Source organism: Excalfactoria chinensis, chromosome 1 (genome assembly GCF_039878825.1).
Source record: "Excalfactoria chinensis isolate bCotChi1 chromosome 1, bCotChi1.hap2, whole genome shotgun sequence".
NCBI lineage: Eukaryota > Metazoa > Chordata > Aves > Galliformes > Phasianidae > Excalfactoria > Excalfactoria chinensis.
In genome coordinates this window covers 129738796-129755859 of record NC_092825.1, presented here as the reverse complement: position 1 = coordinate 129755859, position 17064 = coordinate 129738796, and the positions used below count along the sequence as shown (strand labels likewise).

Sequence of the window (17064 nt, the reverse complement as noted above, 5' to 3'; positions counted from 1 at the left end):
GAAACGTTCTGCACCAGAGGGTGGTGGGCACGGCCCCAAGTGCTGGAGTTCAAGGAGTATTTGGACAGCACTCTCAGATACAGGGTTTGAATGTTTCACACAACATGAGCAATTTCACTATCACATGCATTTACAGAGAGAGTGGGACAGCAAATGTCATATATGCTACAAAATTAATTTGGACCATGCCACGTGCAATATTAGAAACAACGTATTTTATTTCATCCTCTTATTACAGATCTTTGTAGAAGATAACGCATATATACAAATGTATATGAAGAACACTGATAGGCACACAGTGTGATTCAGTTTGACCTGGACTGTCTAATGCAATCAATTGGTTGTCAAGGTCATATAAATAGAGTTTTTCACTGCTGCCATCCTCTAGAGAAAAAAACAAATCAATCATTTCTGGAAAATATGCTCCAGTTAACTGAAAAGTGCCATGTAAATATACAGTCTAAATCATGAAAGCTTCAACGAAGAAGCAGCAGAAGCAGCCCATGGTCTGATTTTCAGTTCCAATACAAAGGTGATAGACAGCATCTTTTGTGGCTGAGCTTTATAATATCTCTTTGGGTTCAGAAACTGAGCGAGTAGTTCAGAGCTCAGTACATTTCCCAATCCTTTTTATTTATTATTTATTTATTTTAAGGCTTAGGTTTGGAAAAGACAAGTCAAAAAACAGAGTCAAAAGAAAAGTACATCTATGCAGTCTAAATATTCAGATTATTCAGATAAGCATCCAGCTAATCCATAGCCACAAACTGAAATTCAGCCAGCACTCAAAGAGAAAAGAGATATCTGCAAGTGATGAAATACACCACATATATAGTTATTATTTCCCCTTCATTCAATATTCATCACAAAATCATGCAGATGTATTTTACCACCACCGCTAGGATAATCCAGACGCTGGCAAGAACTACTCTTTCTGCATCCACAGGACAAGAATTAGGAGCCTTCGTATGCATGGCTGCCTGCTTAACTGCTTGAAATCAGTGAAAGCAAAGGTGTAAAACAAACAAAAAAGAAGACCACCACCAACAAAACAGAAAACTAAACTGATCAGATGTTTGCCCAGTTAAAGATTCATCTCATGTCTAACTCACACAGGACAGCCAGACATGCACTGTTTCCAGTGTGAGTGAGCAATTCTGTAATGCCTCTTCAGATTTCTGTAATGTTTTACTGACCCACGAGCACTGAGGAAGATGAAATCCCTTGGCCCGGTACAGATCATGTCTCTGACAGAAGTCTCAGACTCATTTTCCTTCTGCCAGAAGACTTCAGTTCTATCTTGAGGGTCCAAGAAAAATAAAGAACACTCAATTCTACAATGCCTTGTCAGACTTCGGTGCTGTAATGTCTTAATGACCCGCAGATGTTGAGGAAGATGAAATCCCTCAGCCCTATATCATAGCATCATAGAATCAGAATTACCCAGGTTGGAAAAGACCTTGAAGATCATCAAGTCCAACTGCAGCCTAACCAGTACCCTAACTCTAACAACCCTCCACTATATATATCATGTCCCTAACAGAAGTCTTAGATTCATCATCCCTCCACCAGAAGTCTTCAGTTCTGTTTTTGGGATCCAACAAGAATGCCTGGAGAAATGCTCTGAGGCTTGTTAATAAGAAGATTCCCTGTTGCCATTCTGTTCATTTCTCAACTAGTCACCTTAGACTTCAAGCTCACTATCTAGAAACCCAGTCAGGATTCCCTGGATCCAAATGCAAGTTAGTTAACTCTGACCACTGTGGCTTCTATATTGATGCTGATCTCTCTGTCAGGTGGTAACATCTCAGTGTGTATATGAGGAAGACAGAGGTGCTCCAACCAAGGCCTCCGATGAGTACCAACGTTCAGAAGAAACCAACCTTCACAAGAGATGGTTTCACAACTCTGTCTGCCCCTGACCGGTCCACCAAAATGTACTCCCAGCCCTGCCTCTTGTGACCCAACACATTCTCTGCCTGGTTCTCACTTGTCAACCAGTGTTACCACATGCCATGCCATCTGCCCCCAGCAGTACAACTCAGCACAGCTCTCAAGTAGACAGGGAGAAATGGGGTTGAGACGAGGAAGTGCCTCATGTCTGCAGGCCTCCACCCTTCCAGCCATGTGGAAAACATGGCAGTACGCCCATCCTCCAGACAGGTCCTTGCAGGCTGATTGCAGCTCAGCTCAAGAGGCCTTTTCTCTGCAGAGATTTAAGCACTACAGCCCCCACCCTTGCCACACAAACACATGCTTAGTATAGAAGCACTTTTTGATGCAGCTAATTCAATAATTGGATTCCAGAATCCACCAACAGTGCAAGATCTGGGCAATTCACAGAATCACAGAATGGCCTGGGTTGGAAGGGACCTCAAGGATCATGAATCTCCAACATTTCAGACACAGGTAGGGCTACCAAACTCCCCATTTAATACTAGAGCAGGCTGCCCAGGGCCCCATCCAACCTGACCTTGAACACCTCCATGGACGGGGCATCCACAACCTCTCTGGGCAGCCTGTTCCAGCACTCTCATACCAAAGAACTTCCCACTGACATCCAACCAAAACCTTCCCTCCTTCAACTTAAAACCATTTCCCCTTGTCCTGCTATTATCTACCCTTTCAAAGAGTTGACTCCCCTCCTGTTTATAGGTTCCCCTCATGTACTGAAAGGCTGCAATAAGGTCACCCTACAGCCTTTTTTTCTCCAGGCTGAACAAGCCCAACTCCCTCAGCCTGTCTTCACAGGGGAGATGCTCCAGCCCTCTGACCATCTTTGTGGCCCTCCTCTGGACCCTCTCCAACAGCTGTCTTTCTTGCACAGGGGGCTCCAGACCTGGACACAGTACTCCAGATGGGGCCTCACAAGGGCACTGCAGGGCTACGGAGTTAACTGGGCAGAAGTACCAATTATGAACTTCTCTGCAAAAGAAAACCTGCAACGTTCCTATGCTCACAACATCTTTTCAGCTCCACAGCCAAACTGTTGCTTATTGCTAAGATCCAGAAGTTAGTGAAGTTATACAGGGCATTCATTTGTCCTGTTGCTTTTTTAGAGACGATGGAAGAACACCAAATCAGAACAGCCCTTCCATGACTCACTGTGTATAAATAACCCTTCTGCAAACATAACAATAACTGTGTCTACACCAGGAAAATGCTCTCACTATTGCTTAAAGTAATTGGCAGCATTGAGAACCTGAGCCAGAAGGGCCTGCCAGCTGCTCCTGTTTGCTTTGTTTGAGTATCAGGTCGAGTAATTCTGCTCAGCACTGAACCCAACCAACCCCACGTCTGAGATGCAACAGCAGCAGATGAAAATCTACAGCAGGACTGCAATACTGCCATCACTGAGGGACCTCACTGACTTGCATAAACAGTGGTAATTTCTGAAGAGCAGTTTCTTAGTGCAGACAGGCTCCTGTCACTGGCAGCTTCCAAGCTGCTATGATTACAAAGAATAAAGGAAACAAAAGCTACATCAAATTCAGACGTTGCAGAGCAGCATGAAAGGGCACAAGTCCAATTAACTTTGCCTTCACAGTTCTGCTTATGAGATAAAATTTGCCTCCAGAAATAAAATACAGAATAAAAAAGCCCATATCAGAACACACAGCTCTGCCTGTCAGCAAAAAAACTTGTCTTTGGCACAACTGATGCTTCTACAGGGCCGTATTTGCTGAGCAACCCGTAACAGATGAGCATGCCATCTGTTGCATCAGCACAGCGACAACTCCCACATCATGCCCTTTGCTCATCTCTGTCTAGTGACTGTTTTTTTCTCCTTTTGGGACTGTTTGCCTGGGGCATGGCTTGACCTCCTTGTTTATACTCTTTATGTTTCCATTCTGCAGGTCTGCAGAGCAATGGCACTACTAGCCATAATTGGCTGCGAGTTACTGTTTGACCTGGGTGTGTATTTACACCAACCACTGTTTAACTGTACAACTTGGGAATGCAAATTTCATTAATGCCGAGGAGCATACTGCAGTGCTTTTTAAACTGGGCCCGAGGCTTCTGTTGCACAGCAAACCTCATGCTGAATGACTGGGTCTCTCTCCCATATCGTGTAATTGAACAGACCTGCAATATGAAACTTAAAACTCCATAGAAACTATAGGCATAGAAGTTAAGCTTCAGTCAATGCCAAATGGCTTATGAAATCATTCCTCCTCAGTGTGAGCAGCTCAGCCAGGTCAGTTGTATTCCTATCTTGCTCTGAAACAATGTGCATCCTCTGTGCAAAGAGTAAACTCTCACAATCTTGCAAGAGAGGCCTCAGATAACCAGGCGTCAGATAACACTGGCAAATGTGGTTCAGTTGTCACTTGGAGACTTCAAGCAAACTCAAGAAAACTGGATCTGATGAAACACCTCGTGTAAGTAAAAACTTTCATCTCCACTTAACACCCTATATTGTGTCACTGCTCTCCTGTTATTTCATATTTAAAACAGAACAGAGTATACATCCCAGTGAATGTGGCTTAAATGCTTGAAATCTCTCCTACAGGTTCTGCAATATTTTATCCACTGAGACAAGATTGCATTTTCCCCTCTTCATTCACTCTAATGATACTGTTGTCTTTTAGGATTCTGCTTAAGTGCAGCTTATGGCAGCAATGTTTGGTCATTTTAAGGGACCACCACATTTTGCCACAGTGTGGACAGGCAAGCAGGAATGGGGAAGTACATTTGAGACAACTCCAGGCCCTTGTGACAGAATCTGACTTTACACTTCCCTGTTCATAACTTTAACAACTAAGTAACTTTTGCATTTTTGTTCCTACCCCACACATTTTCTGGAACTGAGCTAGGACTTGTTGTTCCAGGAGGCAGCCAAATGCAGCAGCTCTCCAGATGCACATGGTTTTGTACAGTGCCAGAATAACAGGTTCTCCTTTTATCACTTTATTTATGCACCCCGCTGGCCAGTAGCATAAAATGTTGCACAGACAACAGCAACATTCGCCTCTTTTCCTGGGTATCCACGTTGTTTTGCAGCCTTGCTCTTCCTCTTGGCTCCACTGCTCAAGGCAACAGGAAGAAAACCCCACACATCAGGAAAAGAAACTTCCCAACAGATGTTGTGCATGTGTGAAAGAGCCTCTACAACAGCGTGTCACAACAAAACAGTGATGAAGGTATAAATACGTGAGGCAGACCTGCTGAAGAACTTCAGTCTCATTCTTCATAGCTTGGTTCTTCATTTATTTCTTCAACAGCATGTGCTGTGATGATCTTTTGCTTTTCCACAGCACATGGCCTTCCCTTCCTGAAAACATGCTATCCTTTCCAGTGTGATGGCACAGCCATCTGTGGGGTGGATTGGACTGTAGAGCCAACCCAGCCAGAAAATGATCCTTTTTCCCTCACGACTGCTCTCCTTCAGATTGGTTCCTTAAATTAGTCCACGCAGTCACGCAAGCTGCTGGGCAGGGAGGGTGAGCAGAATGGGCGAGGGCAGATTCACATCAGCTGAGCTCCCAGATGTGAATCCAAAGCTGATAAAAAGTAATGAGAGTGGAGGAGAAGTGAGCTGGGAGAATCCCTTCCCACTCTTTGCCACTGGTTCTGCTTTCAAATTGCTACAGTTTGGGTCATTTAACGGTTGCTGAATTACTTCACCATGAAATGAACTATGAGTTAATGACCATTTTTACTGCTGCTTTGTCTTGCCCCAAGACATTCCCCTCTTCCCAACCCAGCTCTGTGTCCCACAGCCTCCAGAGCAGCCATGCTGCCCACATTTCCCTTGCTATATCCTTTCTCTAAACCTCTGGTGCTGGCTCCATCCTCGTTCTTCATACCTACTGGAAAGTAATTGCTCATAATGCATTAAGTTCATCTAGAGTTTGGAACGCACATGAACCATAACTGCCAATTTATATATATTCAGTTTCCCATACCTGACTCTCAAGCATCTAACACAGTCTGTATTAATTCCCAGCAGGCTAGTCCTCATTTATTTTTTATTTTTTTAATTTTATTTATTTATTTTAATTTAGAAAGAAAACAAAAGGATTCCATAACCACAACACTGCTTTCTTCATTTATTTCAGCGGCTTTCTTTCCCTCTCATTAAAACCTATTGTATTCTGCTAAAAACAAAAACCCTCCAACTTAACCTAACATTATCTGCTTTTTCCATTATCCCCCTCCTTGCCCCAAAACTGCATAATCCCCTGCTTCAATTTGCAGTTCTTAGCACCTTTTTCCATTCTAGCTTTAAACAACCCCTTGGTGTAATATCAGCCACTTTTGTTCTCCCTAGCTCCTCGCCTCACGGTTTACTGAAATGTGGAATGCTTCCATGATGGGCTGCATCAGTATTTCCAGCTCTATTCTGATAATCTGTGCTTAATTCACACGAATGGAATGGAAACAGGTAAGGACCAGGCAAGCCTGACTTCTGCAGCCTGACTCCTGCAGAGCTGATGGAAGTTTGTCTGCTTTGACCAGCAGCAAACTTGACTCACCCTTCTCAATAACCTCTGATAATGCAGCATGTAGCTAACAAATGTACAAGCTGCATTTGAAGGCAGGCTCAAGTATTTCTGTCACCCTCCTGCTACTAAAATCCACCACTCAAGCAGATGGCAGTCCATACTGCCAAGTACATACGAGGCATACTGCACCACTGTCCCCATCAAGTAGAAGAAAGGGAAGGGAGAACCTGGTGAACATTCAGATCGCACCCCACAGAGGGCTGGGATTCTTCATGTCACCGTCGCATAAAGCTCATTGCTTCATCTGCATTTCAGATTCTTGCTAAACCCAGCCTAGAAGAAAGAATGCTGGCATTGCTAGATGTTTTGTTAGGATCAGCAGTTTTCAAGCCATGAAAGCAAAATGCCCCAAATACCCTGATGTGGTCATGCTGACCTTGACTGAGTGGGGGACTGGACAAGACACCTCCCACATACCTTCCAGCCCAAGTTATTCTGCAGTTCGGTGCCATGTGTACCCCTTCATAGAGTCATAGAATGACTAAGTCAGAAAAGTCCACAAGGACCATTTAGTCCAACCCCAACCCCTCTTCACCATTCCCACTAACCATGTTCCTCAGTGCCACATCCATACATTTCTTGAACACCTCCGGAGACAGTGGCTCCACCACCTCCCTGTTGCAGCTCTTCAACAGTAACAACAGCAAGCATGACAAGCAGTGCCGAACAGATGCTGTACTGATAAACTGTGGTCCAAAATGATTAGGCTTCACACATTCACTGTGTTGAGCCTTTTTGCACAGAGAAACTCCTTGCATAAGTAACTTGATTTGCTGTATTTACTTTCCAATGTTTCTGAGAATACCAGCAGCCACGTTACCTTCTGCCCTCAATTTTACATGCTTGGATAGCCACATTTTTAGAACAGGTCAACCAAATTCCAGAGCAGTTTATCAGTCAGTTAACAAGCTGTAGTACCTTGACTGCATACCAAGGTCAAATATTTCTGCAGCAGAGCTTTTTATAAGGCCTCATCAACATTTGAAATGAGATAACATTCTTATCTCCACATCCAAAATATTCTGCAACTTCTCCCATCCATCAAACTTTGCATATCTTTCCAATAGATTCCATTTACAAACACAATGCACCACATTTCAGTCCACAAATCCCATGAACTTGCTTTCCAACTGTATTTTTTCCCACCATACCATTTCTTCATTTCCCTGCTTGCTATCTCTAGCCTAGCTGAAACTGTAACACAAAAGCCCTCCCAGAATTCTGCAGTAACATCTAAGGATGTTATCACCAGCTGCATGAAAAAAGGCTGCAGGACGCATTAACCTGGGCTCACGCTTGTTTTTACCATGTATAGTCATACAAATTGCGCAGACTGAGTTTTGTTCTGCCTCCTAAAAAAACCTCACAATCTAAAAATGTTTCAATTGATCTTCCTTCCTCCAGTCTGGGCAAGCTGATATTTATATTTTCCGTGACTTAAAAGACAAAAGCTGTGCTGGCCTGCAAATGAATGGCTTTTTAGCCCCACCTAATACGCTATTATTAGCAGTTGATGTAAGGAATGGCACATGTGGCAACACCCGCATGCAGGTTTCAGGCAAAGCCAATCTTCTACTGACTGCTTGCAGTTTCTTTGAAAAGCTGATCACCAAAACAATGAAGGCCTGATGTAGAACAAGTGTGCTCTGTTACAGGAGTATGCAATTCCATTGCTGTTCACGGCCTTGTCCAGTAAATGGTTACCTTTCCATAACATAACTCTTGTCTGGATGTATCTGTTGCTTGGCTGGAAAGCATCAAGGAAGCTACCTAACAGCCTTGCTCCATCTTGTCTAAACATCTGGAGCTGCCTGACTGAACCATTTAATGTAATTTCACATCTCAGCTTTAAGTCATATGTCTGTGGTAGGTTGACGCTGGTAGGCATCCAAGCACCATGTAGCCACCTATATGGCCTGTCAGCAACAGGACAGGGAGGGAGGAAAGGAAGAGCAAAAGCAAGAAACCTTGTGGGTCAGGGTAAAAAGTGCTTACTAAGCAAAAGAGAAGTGGAAGAAGAGAGAAAGAAAACAAGACAAAGCAAGTGACGCAAAGGCAGCTGCTCACCACCTGCAGGTAGATCGATGTCCAGCCAGATGCCAAGCAGAAGATGTCCAGCCAACCCCCATTCCTCTCCCTTTTTACTACCAGGCATGTTGCTACACAGCATGGAATAGCTCTTTGGTTGTTTTAGGTCACCAGCCTGGCTTCCTGCACACCCTCAAATTGTTCACTGGGTTGGGAAAGGCAAGCTCTGACTAATCACTAATGAACCTTCAACCATCATGGCTGCAAGACCACGGCCCCACAGCACAGAGAGCACCCATGGGGCTACATTCATGCTCTTCTGGAATTTTACAACATAAAACTGGGGAGATGTGGACAGACCCAACATCTAATTCAGCCACCAACCTATCCCTACCATGTCCACTGACCACATACCTCAGTGCCACATCCACATAACTCTTGAACAACTCCAGAGATGGGTAACTCTACCACCTTTCTCGGTAGCCTGTGCCCAATGTATCACCAGTCTTTCTGAGAAGAAATTTTTCCTAATATCCAACCTAAGAAGCAAGTCGTGCAGCTTCTTCTGACATGACCTAAGCAGTTAGCCTCTCTGACCACATTCAGCCTTCAGAGACAAACATTTCAGCCTTCCTACATGCAAGAAATCATCAGCTGTCAACAGTAATCAGTACATTTCCCCAGTCACTAAGAGGTCCTCATTCTACCGAATATGCCAAAGTGTGGCAGCAGTTATTGCAACTCACAAACTGCTAGGCAATGTTTGTTGAACACTTCTCACCTTTCCCCAGCCAGCTCTCTCTCAGCTAACTTACTTCTCCTATCTGCCAATAGGATTGGGCGTAAATGAAGCATCAGGGAGATGGCAGCACAATAATTTCCACTATTTAAGAGATACCTCCTCTACCTCAGGTGCGTAGCAAGAAAATATAGCAAGATTAAGCCAAATGGAAGGGCAGGTGAGCAAAATATTCTGCTCTTCACATCCATAGGCACTGCCAGAAGTCATCTATGCCTTACAAAGAACAGGTGGCTTCCAGCGTTTGCAGTAGTAACAGCTCATACGTATGACTCCAAGCTTTGTGCATCGGAAGCCTGCTAATGAACAGCCACTGCTGCCTTGTGCCATATGCTGGTTGGAAAAGATAGGAAGGCCATAAATCCACCTGACAGGAGGTGCCATGGCTGCTCCTCAGCCAAATTCAAGCAATGTGGAAGTGAGGAGCAAGGACACGCTGCCCAGAGCAAGTAAATTCACAGCTCTTGGGAGCTCTGAGTCAGAACAGCAGCCAGGAAGTTTCCCATGATAAAATACAGTGTTTTGCTGCAGAATCGTAGTGATTGGAAGGGACCTCTGGAGATCATCAAGTCCAATCCTCCAGCTAAAGAAGGTTGCCTACAGTAACAGGAAACATAGGAAAGCATCCAGGTGGGTTTTGAGTATTTCCAGAGAAGGAAACTCCACAGACTCTCTAGGCAGCCTGTTCCTGTGCTCTGTCATCTTCAAAGAAGCTATTTCTCATGTTCACATTGAACTGTGTATCCGTTTGTGCCCACTGCCCCTTGTCCTATCATCAGACACCAATAAAAAGAGCCTGGCCCCATCCTCTTGACTCCTGCCCTTTAGATATTTATAAGCTCTCCCCTGTGCTGAACATCCCCAGGCCTCTCAGCCTTTCATCATATGGGAGATGCTCCAGGCCTCTAATCATCTTTATGGCTCTCCAGTGCACTTTCTCCAGCAGTTTGCTGTCCTTCTTGAACTGAGGAGCCCAGAACTGGATGCAGTACTCCAGATGTGGCCTCAACAGGGCAGCATAGAGAGGGAGAATCACCTCCCTCAACCTGCTGGCCACATTCTTTGTACACATCCCTGGATGCCATTGACCTTCTTGGCCACCAGGGCACACTGCTGGCTCATGGCCAACCTGTTGCTCACCAGGACACCCAGGTCCTTCATTGGAGAGTTTTTCTATAGCAGGTCAGCCCCCGACCTGTACAGATGCATGCAGTTATTCCTCCCCAGGTGTAGGACTCTACACTTGCTCTTGTTGAACTTCTTACAGTTTCTTTCCACCCAACTCAGCAGCCTGTCCAGGTTTTGTTGAATCACAGCACAGCCTTCTGGTGCATTGGCCTCTCATCCCTTGCTGAGGGTACATTCTATCCTTTTATCCAGGTCACTGACAAGGTACGTGTGAAATCAGCAAGGGGGCACAGATACTAGGAGCTCACTCAGCCTCGGTGGTATTTCTTCAGAGGTTTCCAAAACTAGCCTTAACAGCAGTAATGAAGGGAAATATATATGTACCTTGCAATGACAGAAAGCTTTGTTTGCCCTGTGGAACATGCTAAAACAGCGAGATTGGCTCTTACGTTGCATGCTGAAAGAGTTTAAACCCAAATGATTTCACTCTTTTCATTAGCGAGAGAACACTGGGAGAACCCTGTATTTTTTTCAGTACACACAATAAGTACCAAATATTGATTCAAATTCCCGATGCATCTACACAGCCCACCACCCATAGCAGATGGCAGAGCTGCTCACCTTGGGTTTGCCTTTTCACCAGAACACTACAAAATTCCATTTGCAAAATTCCTCCTGCTCTGTAGTGAATACTTATCCTAAGCTTATGGATATCAATGGGAATATGGAAATAGCAATGCGAGCCACTCTCCTACACTGCGTATTACACAGAATCACAGGGGTTGGATGGGACCTCAAGAGATCATCGAGCCCAACCCTCCTGATAAAGCAAGATCCTTACAGCAGGTTGCACAGGTAGGCATCTGGCTGGGTCTTGAACATCTCCACAAGAGACTCCACAACCTTCCCGGGCAACCAGTTCCAGCACTCCGTCACCCTTACCACAAAGGCCTTCAGCATGTTTGTATAGAACTTCCTACGTTCAAGTTTTAGGCCACTGCTCCTTGTCCTATTGCTACAACCACCGAGGAGAGCCCGGTCTCATCCATTTGCCTCCCACTTCTCTTCAGATATTTGTAAACATTAATCAGATCTCTCCCCTCAGCCTTATTTTCCCCAGGCAGAACAGACCCAGGTTACTCAGCCTTTTCTCATATAGGAGATGCTCCAGGCCCTAAGTTATCTTTACATCCCTTTGCTGGACTCCTGAGAGATCCGTGTCTTTTTTGAACTGGGGAGCTCAGAACTGGACACTATGTTCTCAACATTGCCTGGCCAGGGCAAAGAGGGAGGATCACTTCTCTCAACCCCCAGGCCATGCTTTTTAATGCACCCCAGCTGCAGGCAGAAGCTGCTGATGAGACGCACACAGAACTGGCGCACCACTAAACGCTGCCTGGGCAGCAGCTCTGTATTATGCTCTAAATTAAAACTTGGCAGAAAGCAAAGCCAACCTCTCTGCTGCCCTTAACACTGCTTTGTAACAACAGCCAGCGCCTGACGGAGCGCACATGTCAAGGCTTGTCCCAAGGAGATGCAGAAGAGATCCTCCGTCCCTCCCTCACCCTTGGTGCATGTACTGTGTACAAACACACCTACACATGCACACACATACACGCTTCCTATCTCCTCGAAGCACCGAGCTATTAAGAGGAACACACTGTGCAATGCCGGCCTGAGAAAAACACCTCCTGCTGCTACTCGGTGCCAGATCAGCTCTGCAACGGGAGCGGCTGCTTCCAAGCAGTGTGGAGAGGAAGGAATGGGGCAGGCGAGCCAAGCTCTGTAAAGCAGCACAGCCGCATGCACACACTGTGCAGTGAGAGAGGACAGCAGACGTGACAGCCTGCAATAGGGAGCCCAACAAGGTCAGCCCTTCAAGCTGGGTGCTTCTAGCTGCACCTGGCTGGGAGAGCACAGCAGCAGTGGGCCTGACAGGCGAGCCTCCATAGTGACAGCTCCTGAAGCTGCCTACTCCAGAGCGCTCACCCAGCTAGAGCTGAACAGGGAGCGTCAGCGTGTGTTCCTCAGAAACCTCAGCTCTGCCTCAGCGCAGCAGGCGGTATGGCAGCAAGGTGTCCGGGACGCACCGCCTCACCTTGCAGTGCCCTGGCGGCAGGGCTGCGTGGGGCCCTTCCCTCAACCAGCATCCTGCCGGCACGCCCTGCTCAAGTACCCGCAGCATCCTCCTCACAGGGGCACTTCCACCGGCCCCGGCAGTGGGTGCCGGCCGTGCCAAGGGGCTCGCAGCCTCTTCCCAACGCTTTGTCCTCCTCCCACCGAATCCCCGCCGGGCGGCGACCCGCCACCTGCGCGGTCCTTACCGTTTCGGGGTCGTTCTCGAAGACCTCCCGGGCCTCCTCTTTGCTGCAGTGCTCCTCCACGCACTCTCTCTCCAGGTGCCCTTGCTTGGTCTCCTCGAAGATCTGGTAGGCTCGCCGCTGCCTCTGCCGCAGGAACTGGGCAGCCTCCGGGGCGCGCAGCAGCACGGCTGGGCCAGGCGGCGGGAGGAAGAAGGGCAAAAGGCAGCGATAAGCGGCCGAGCTCGGGAGCGGCGCAGCCCCGCGCCCGGCCGCCCCCCGCCGCCTCCTCCCAGGGAGATGCCGCGCCCGACGCCGGGTTCCCGGTCCGGCTCGGTACTCACCCTGCGAGCAGTCCGCCGCCAGCAGCGCCAGCAGCAGGGCGGCCCCGAGGGGCTGCGGCATGGTGCGGCGGAGCGGAGCGGAACGGAGCGGGGCGGGCGGGGAGCGACGAGCCTGCCGAACCCGCCGGGGGAGCCGCTCGCCCATCCCACCCAATGGCTCCCGGCCGCCGCGGGCGGGACACACCTCGCGGCGGGGCACCGGGCTCGGCCTCACGCCCCCTGCCCGCCCCCCGCCGCCCACCTGCCTGCTGGGCTGCCCCCGCGTGGGGAGGGCGCTGTGCCCGCGCAGCTCTGAGTGGAAGGGCTTCTCCCCCGCCTACGAGCGTGTTTCGTTCGCCGCTAATGCTGCAGTGTCTCCTGGTGTTTTACAATCGGCTCCTGAGGAAAGAGGTTGGTACGATCCATACCGCTATGTCACGCGCCGCTCTGCTAACCCTTCTCCATCCGCGCTCACACGGCACACGTCCTGTGTAGGAAACCTACTGCAAGGGGCTGGGCTGGATGATGTCCAAAGGTCCCTTCCAACCCCTATGATTCCGTGAAACCCCTTTAGCTGTTACCCAGAGCTGTGGGGCACAGCTCCCAACTGCACCTGGAGTTCACCGAGGTTTATTGCTGCTGTTTTCAGCAGACAGGTGAATGTGACAGATCATAGAATGTCATTTATTTTGCTATATCTAACAGACACCCATATATCCACAATAATCTACAGTATGCGCAGTGTAACTAATGCAAACAACACATATTACATATATATCAGGTTGGATATTAGGAAGCATCTTCACAGATGTGGTGCTGCAGTGGCACAGGCTGCCCAGGGAGGGGATGCAGTCTCCACCCCTGCCGGTGTTGAAGAACCCTGTGGATGTGGCACTGAGGTCAGTGGACACGGTGAGGGTGGGCTGCTGGTTGGACTGGATGATTTAATGGTCATTTCCAACCCTAATGATTCTATGATTCCTACCTTTCCTGAGCCCTGCATTCTGTGCCTGGTAATGCCATAGGATACCCTGAATTCCCTTCTTCTAGGAGCCCATGATCACACCCTTTTTGTTTGCACGCATACATCTCTGTTGTATCCCGCCTAAAGCAGCTCCTTTCTAAAGCAGCAGAGCTTCAGGCCATTTGGGCCGTAGTTTCCAGCAGTGCTCCAAGGAACAGTCCTACTGTTCCCACCCTTTAGTCACGTCTGCTTCTTGTGCTGGCATGCAGCAAACCTAACCAGAGCAACCCAACTAATCTGTGAGGTGGCTGCCCCGGTGCTGCCCTCCACCTCCCTTTCTGCGTCTGCAAGCCATCATCATGGCATTGCATTTCTCTAAAACATTTCTGAATACGTCTAGAAGCAGAGATATTTGTGGGCTCTGGAAACTACTTTATGTTATGTAAACTAGTGGCAAGTTTTCTTTCTTTTAGACAGGTTTGGGTTTTTTTATCCTCTTATTCATAAGAACACACGTTGAAACCCTATGGTAAAAGACAAATCAAAAGCTTTTTGAAAATACAGGTAAAGAATATGATCAGAATCACCCTCCTCTACAAACAAAATCACTCCTTGAAAGCCTAATGGATTTGCAAAAATATGAACATCCACTTGATATGCAATGCTGATTTTTCTCCAGTGTGTCACTGAGTCTACTCATTTTATTCCTCCTTACAGCTTCCAGTAAGTTGCCTGGCACAGACCTCAAACACTGACTTGGGTGAGCCCCAACATTCTTTAAACGGTCACGTTTTCCACCTTCCATTCTTCTGGCACCGTTGAATTTAAGGCAGATTTAAGCAGTTAGTTGGATAAAATGGGATTTCGTTTTCTTCAGAATTTGCATACTCGTGCCGTCTGACCTCAGCTGTTGCAGTGAGCTCTCAGGGAACATAAGAACCAAGATAGAAAAATGCTGCAGAAAATACTGAAGCAAATGTTATAGGAACTGCTCATAAACTCAGCATGTCCCACTTCAGACTCCCTTTTGACTTAAAAGCCATGTTATCTACGCAGAAGTTTCCAGATGTATCTCTGAACCTTTATGATTAGCAGGTACTCATAGATTCTACTGATTAGCGGACTGATAATGTATGAAATATGTGCAAAATGCAATAGATTTAATAGATCACTTGATTTTAAAATATCATTAAAAATACCGTAAGATATTAAAGAACAATAGTAATAACAATAAAAATTATTTGCTAAGTAACAGATCCTGGGTCAGGTATTCCAAATCCTGAGCGTAATGATCAGCCTGTCTTCCTCACCTAGCTCCAAACTCAACAACAAAGTAGCATTTGCTTTTGGGTGAGAAATACTGTATAGACATAAGTCTCTGCCATAGGGTGTAGTGGAACAAGGTATAGATGAGCAAAGTTTCTGCAACTAATTTTAACTGTATTTACGAAGTTGTAGAATGAAGATAAAAATGCCCTGAAAAAGGGTACATGGGGCTTTGCATCTTCGGAGTTAGAGATACTGAGTTATGAAGAAGAGGAAGGGATTCCCAGATGTGACCTTCCTTCCTTTCACCCACTCACTCATCCATCCAGTCATCCTCTGATCCGTCCATCCATCCACTGATCCATCCATCCACTGATCCATCCACTGATCCATCCATCCATCCATCCACCTGTATATCATTTCCTCAGCCTGGAGCATTGTGGAATGGTGTTTCTTGTTGACCATCTCTGGTGCCACCTTGTTCATATAACACACTAGCTTGACCCTGAAGAGAAATTGGTCAGACCTATGTACTGTGAATTTTGTCACAGTAACAAGGTTATCTCTGATGTTAGAGGTAAATGATGGTGTGTCATACTCGTTCCACATTTATTTCTTACTTTTTTTATTCCTTCAAGTACTGGAATAGGCTCCCCAGGGAGGTGGTTGAATCGCCACCCCTGGATGTGTTTAAGAGCCATTTGGATGTGGTGCTCAGGGATATGATTTAGCAGAGGGTTGTTAGAGTTGGGGTACTATGGTTAGGCTGCAGTTGGACTTGATGACCTTCAAGGTCTTTTCCAACCTGGGTAATTCTATGATTCAAAAGTGCTTCAAAGATAACATTCTGGTTTTGTTTTTCTTTTTCCTTGCCTTTCTGCAAGGTGGGAGGGATAAAGGGATGTGAGATCACATGAGAACATTTTAAAAAATAGCTGGCTGTGGAAGGTAATGTACTTAACCAGCAAATCCCTATGGGAGTGAGAAAGCTGATTCCATGTTATTTGACCAGAATGTGCTGCAGGCTGGGCACGTGCCAAATATACTCGGCACATTAAGACCTGGGAGTTGCTCCTTAATTGTGTGAACTGTAAATTGCAGCCTGATGCCAGGAAATAAACTGGAATTTTCAAGGACAGAAGGCTCTGCACTGTCATCCTCCCTGTGTCACCCTTGATGTCACCTCAATAGTATTTCCCTTCGTTAGAGGTCAGAATTGTGAGCTGACCTCAGAAAAATGTCTTCAGGCACCAGCAAACCCAAATGCCAACCTGGACAGCGGCATTCTGTCTGCTGTGAGTGAAGAAATGTGCAAACCCCTGTTCACCATGCTGAACAACACTGAGCTAAAGCAGGCAACCTCCCACCCCAAGCTCCATAAACCAGCCTTTGCAGGTGTGCCCTTCAGTTAAGGATATTAAATTAAGGCTATGTATTGCTTGAGGATGACGTGTCCATCATACCATGCTCTTTTCACATCTCCTTTTATTGCTACTGGGCACAAAAATTCTATAGAGGTTGAGAAACATGTCAATTTTCACCCACACGTGAGCAGGCAGGGAAGAGAGCCCACAAACTAGAAACATGGGGGGCAGAAAGGTTACCACGGTGATGCCTGACAGTGACTTTGCATTAAAGAAAAAAAGGCATCTCAAATATTGGTGCTCTCACCTCTCCTCTTCCAAATATGAATCCTTCCTGGCACCACACAACCATGTATGTTTGTTTGGATTAAGCCAATGTTCTT

At 46.6% G+C, this 17064-nt stretch overlaps 1 protein-coding gene across 1 annotated transcript in view; it reads right to left on the bottom strand.

Moving 5' to 3' along the window:
* Positions 1-13333, bottom strand: part of GAS6 (growth arrest specific 6) — a 41993-nt gene extending 28660 nt beyond the window's left edge. Inside the window, exons 1-2 of the mRNA XM_072340191.1 lie at positions 13109-13333; positions 12789-12955 (exon numbers count right to left, since the gene is read on the bottom strand). Of these exons, the coding sequence (XP_072196292.1) occupies positions 12789-12955; positions 13109-13253 (312 nt within the window). The 5' untranslated portion in view covers positions 13254-13333. The remainder of the gene's footprint in view (positions 1-12788; positions 12956-13108) is intronic.
* Positions 13334-17064: the final 3731 nt, after the last annotated feature.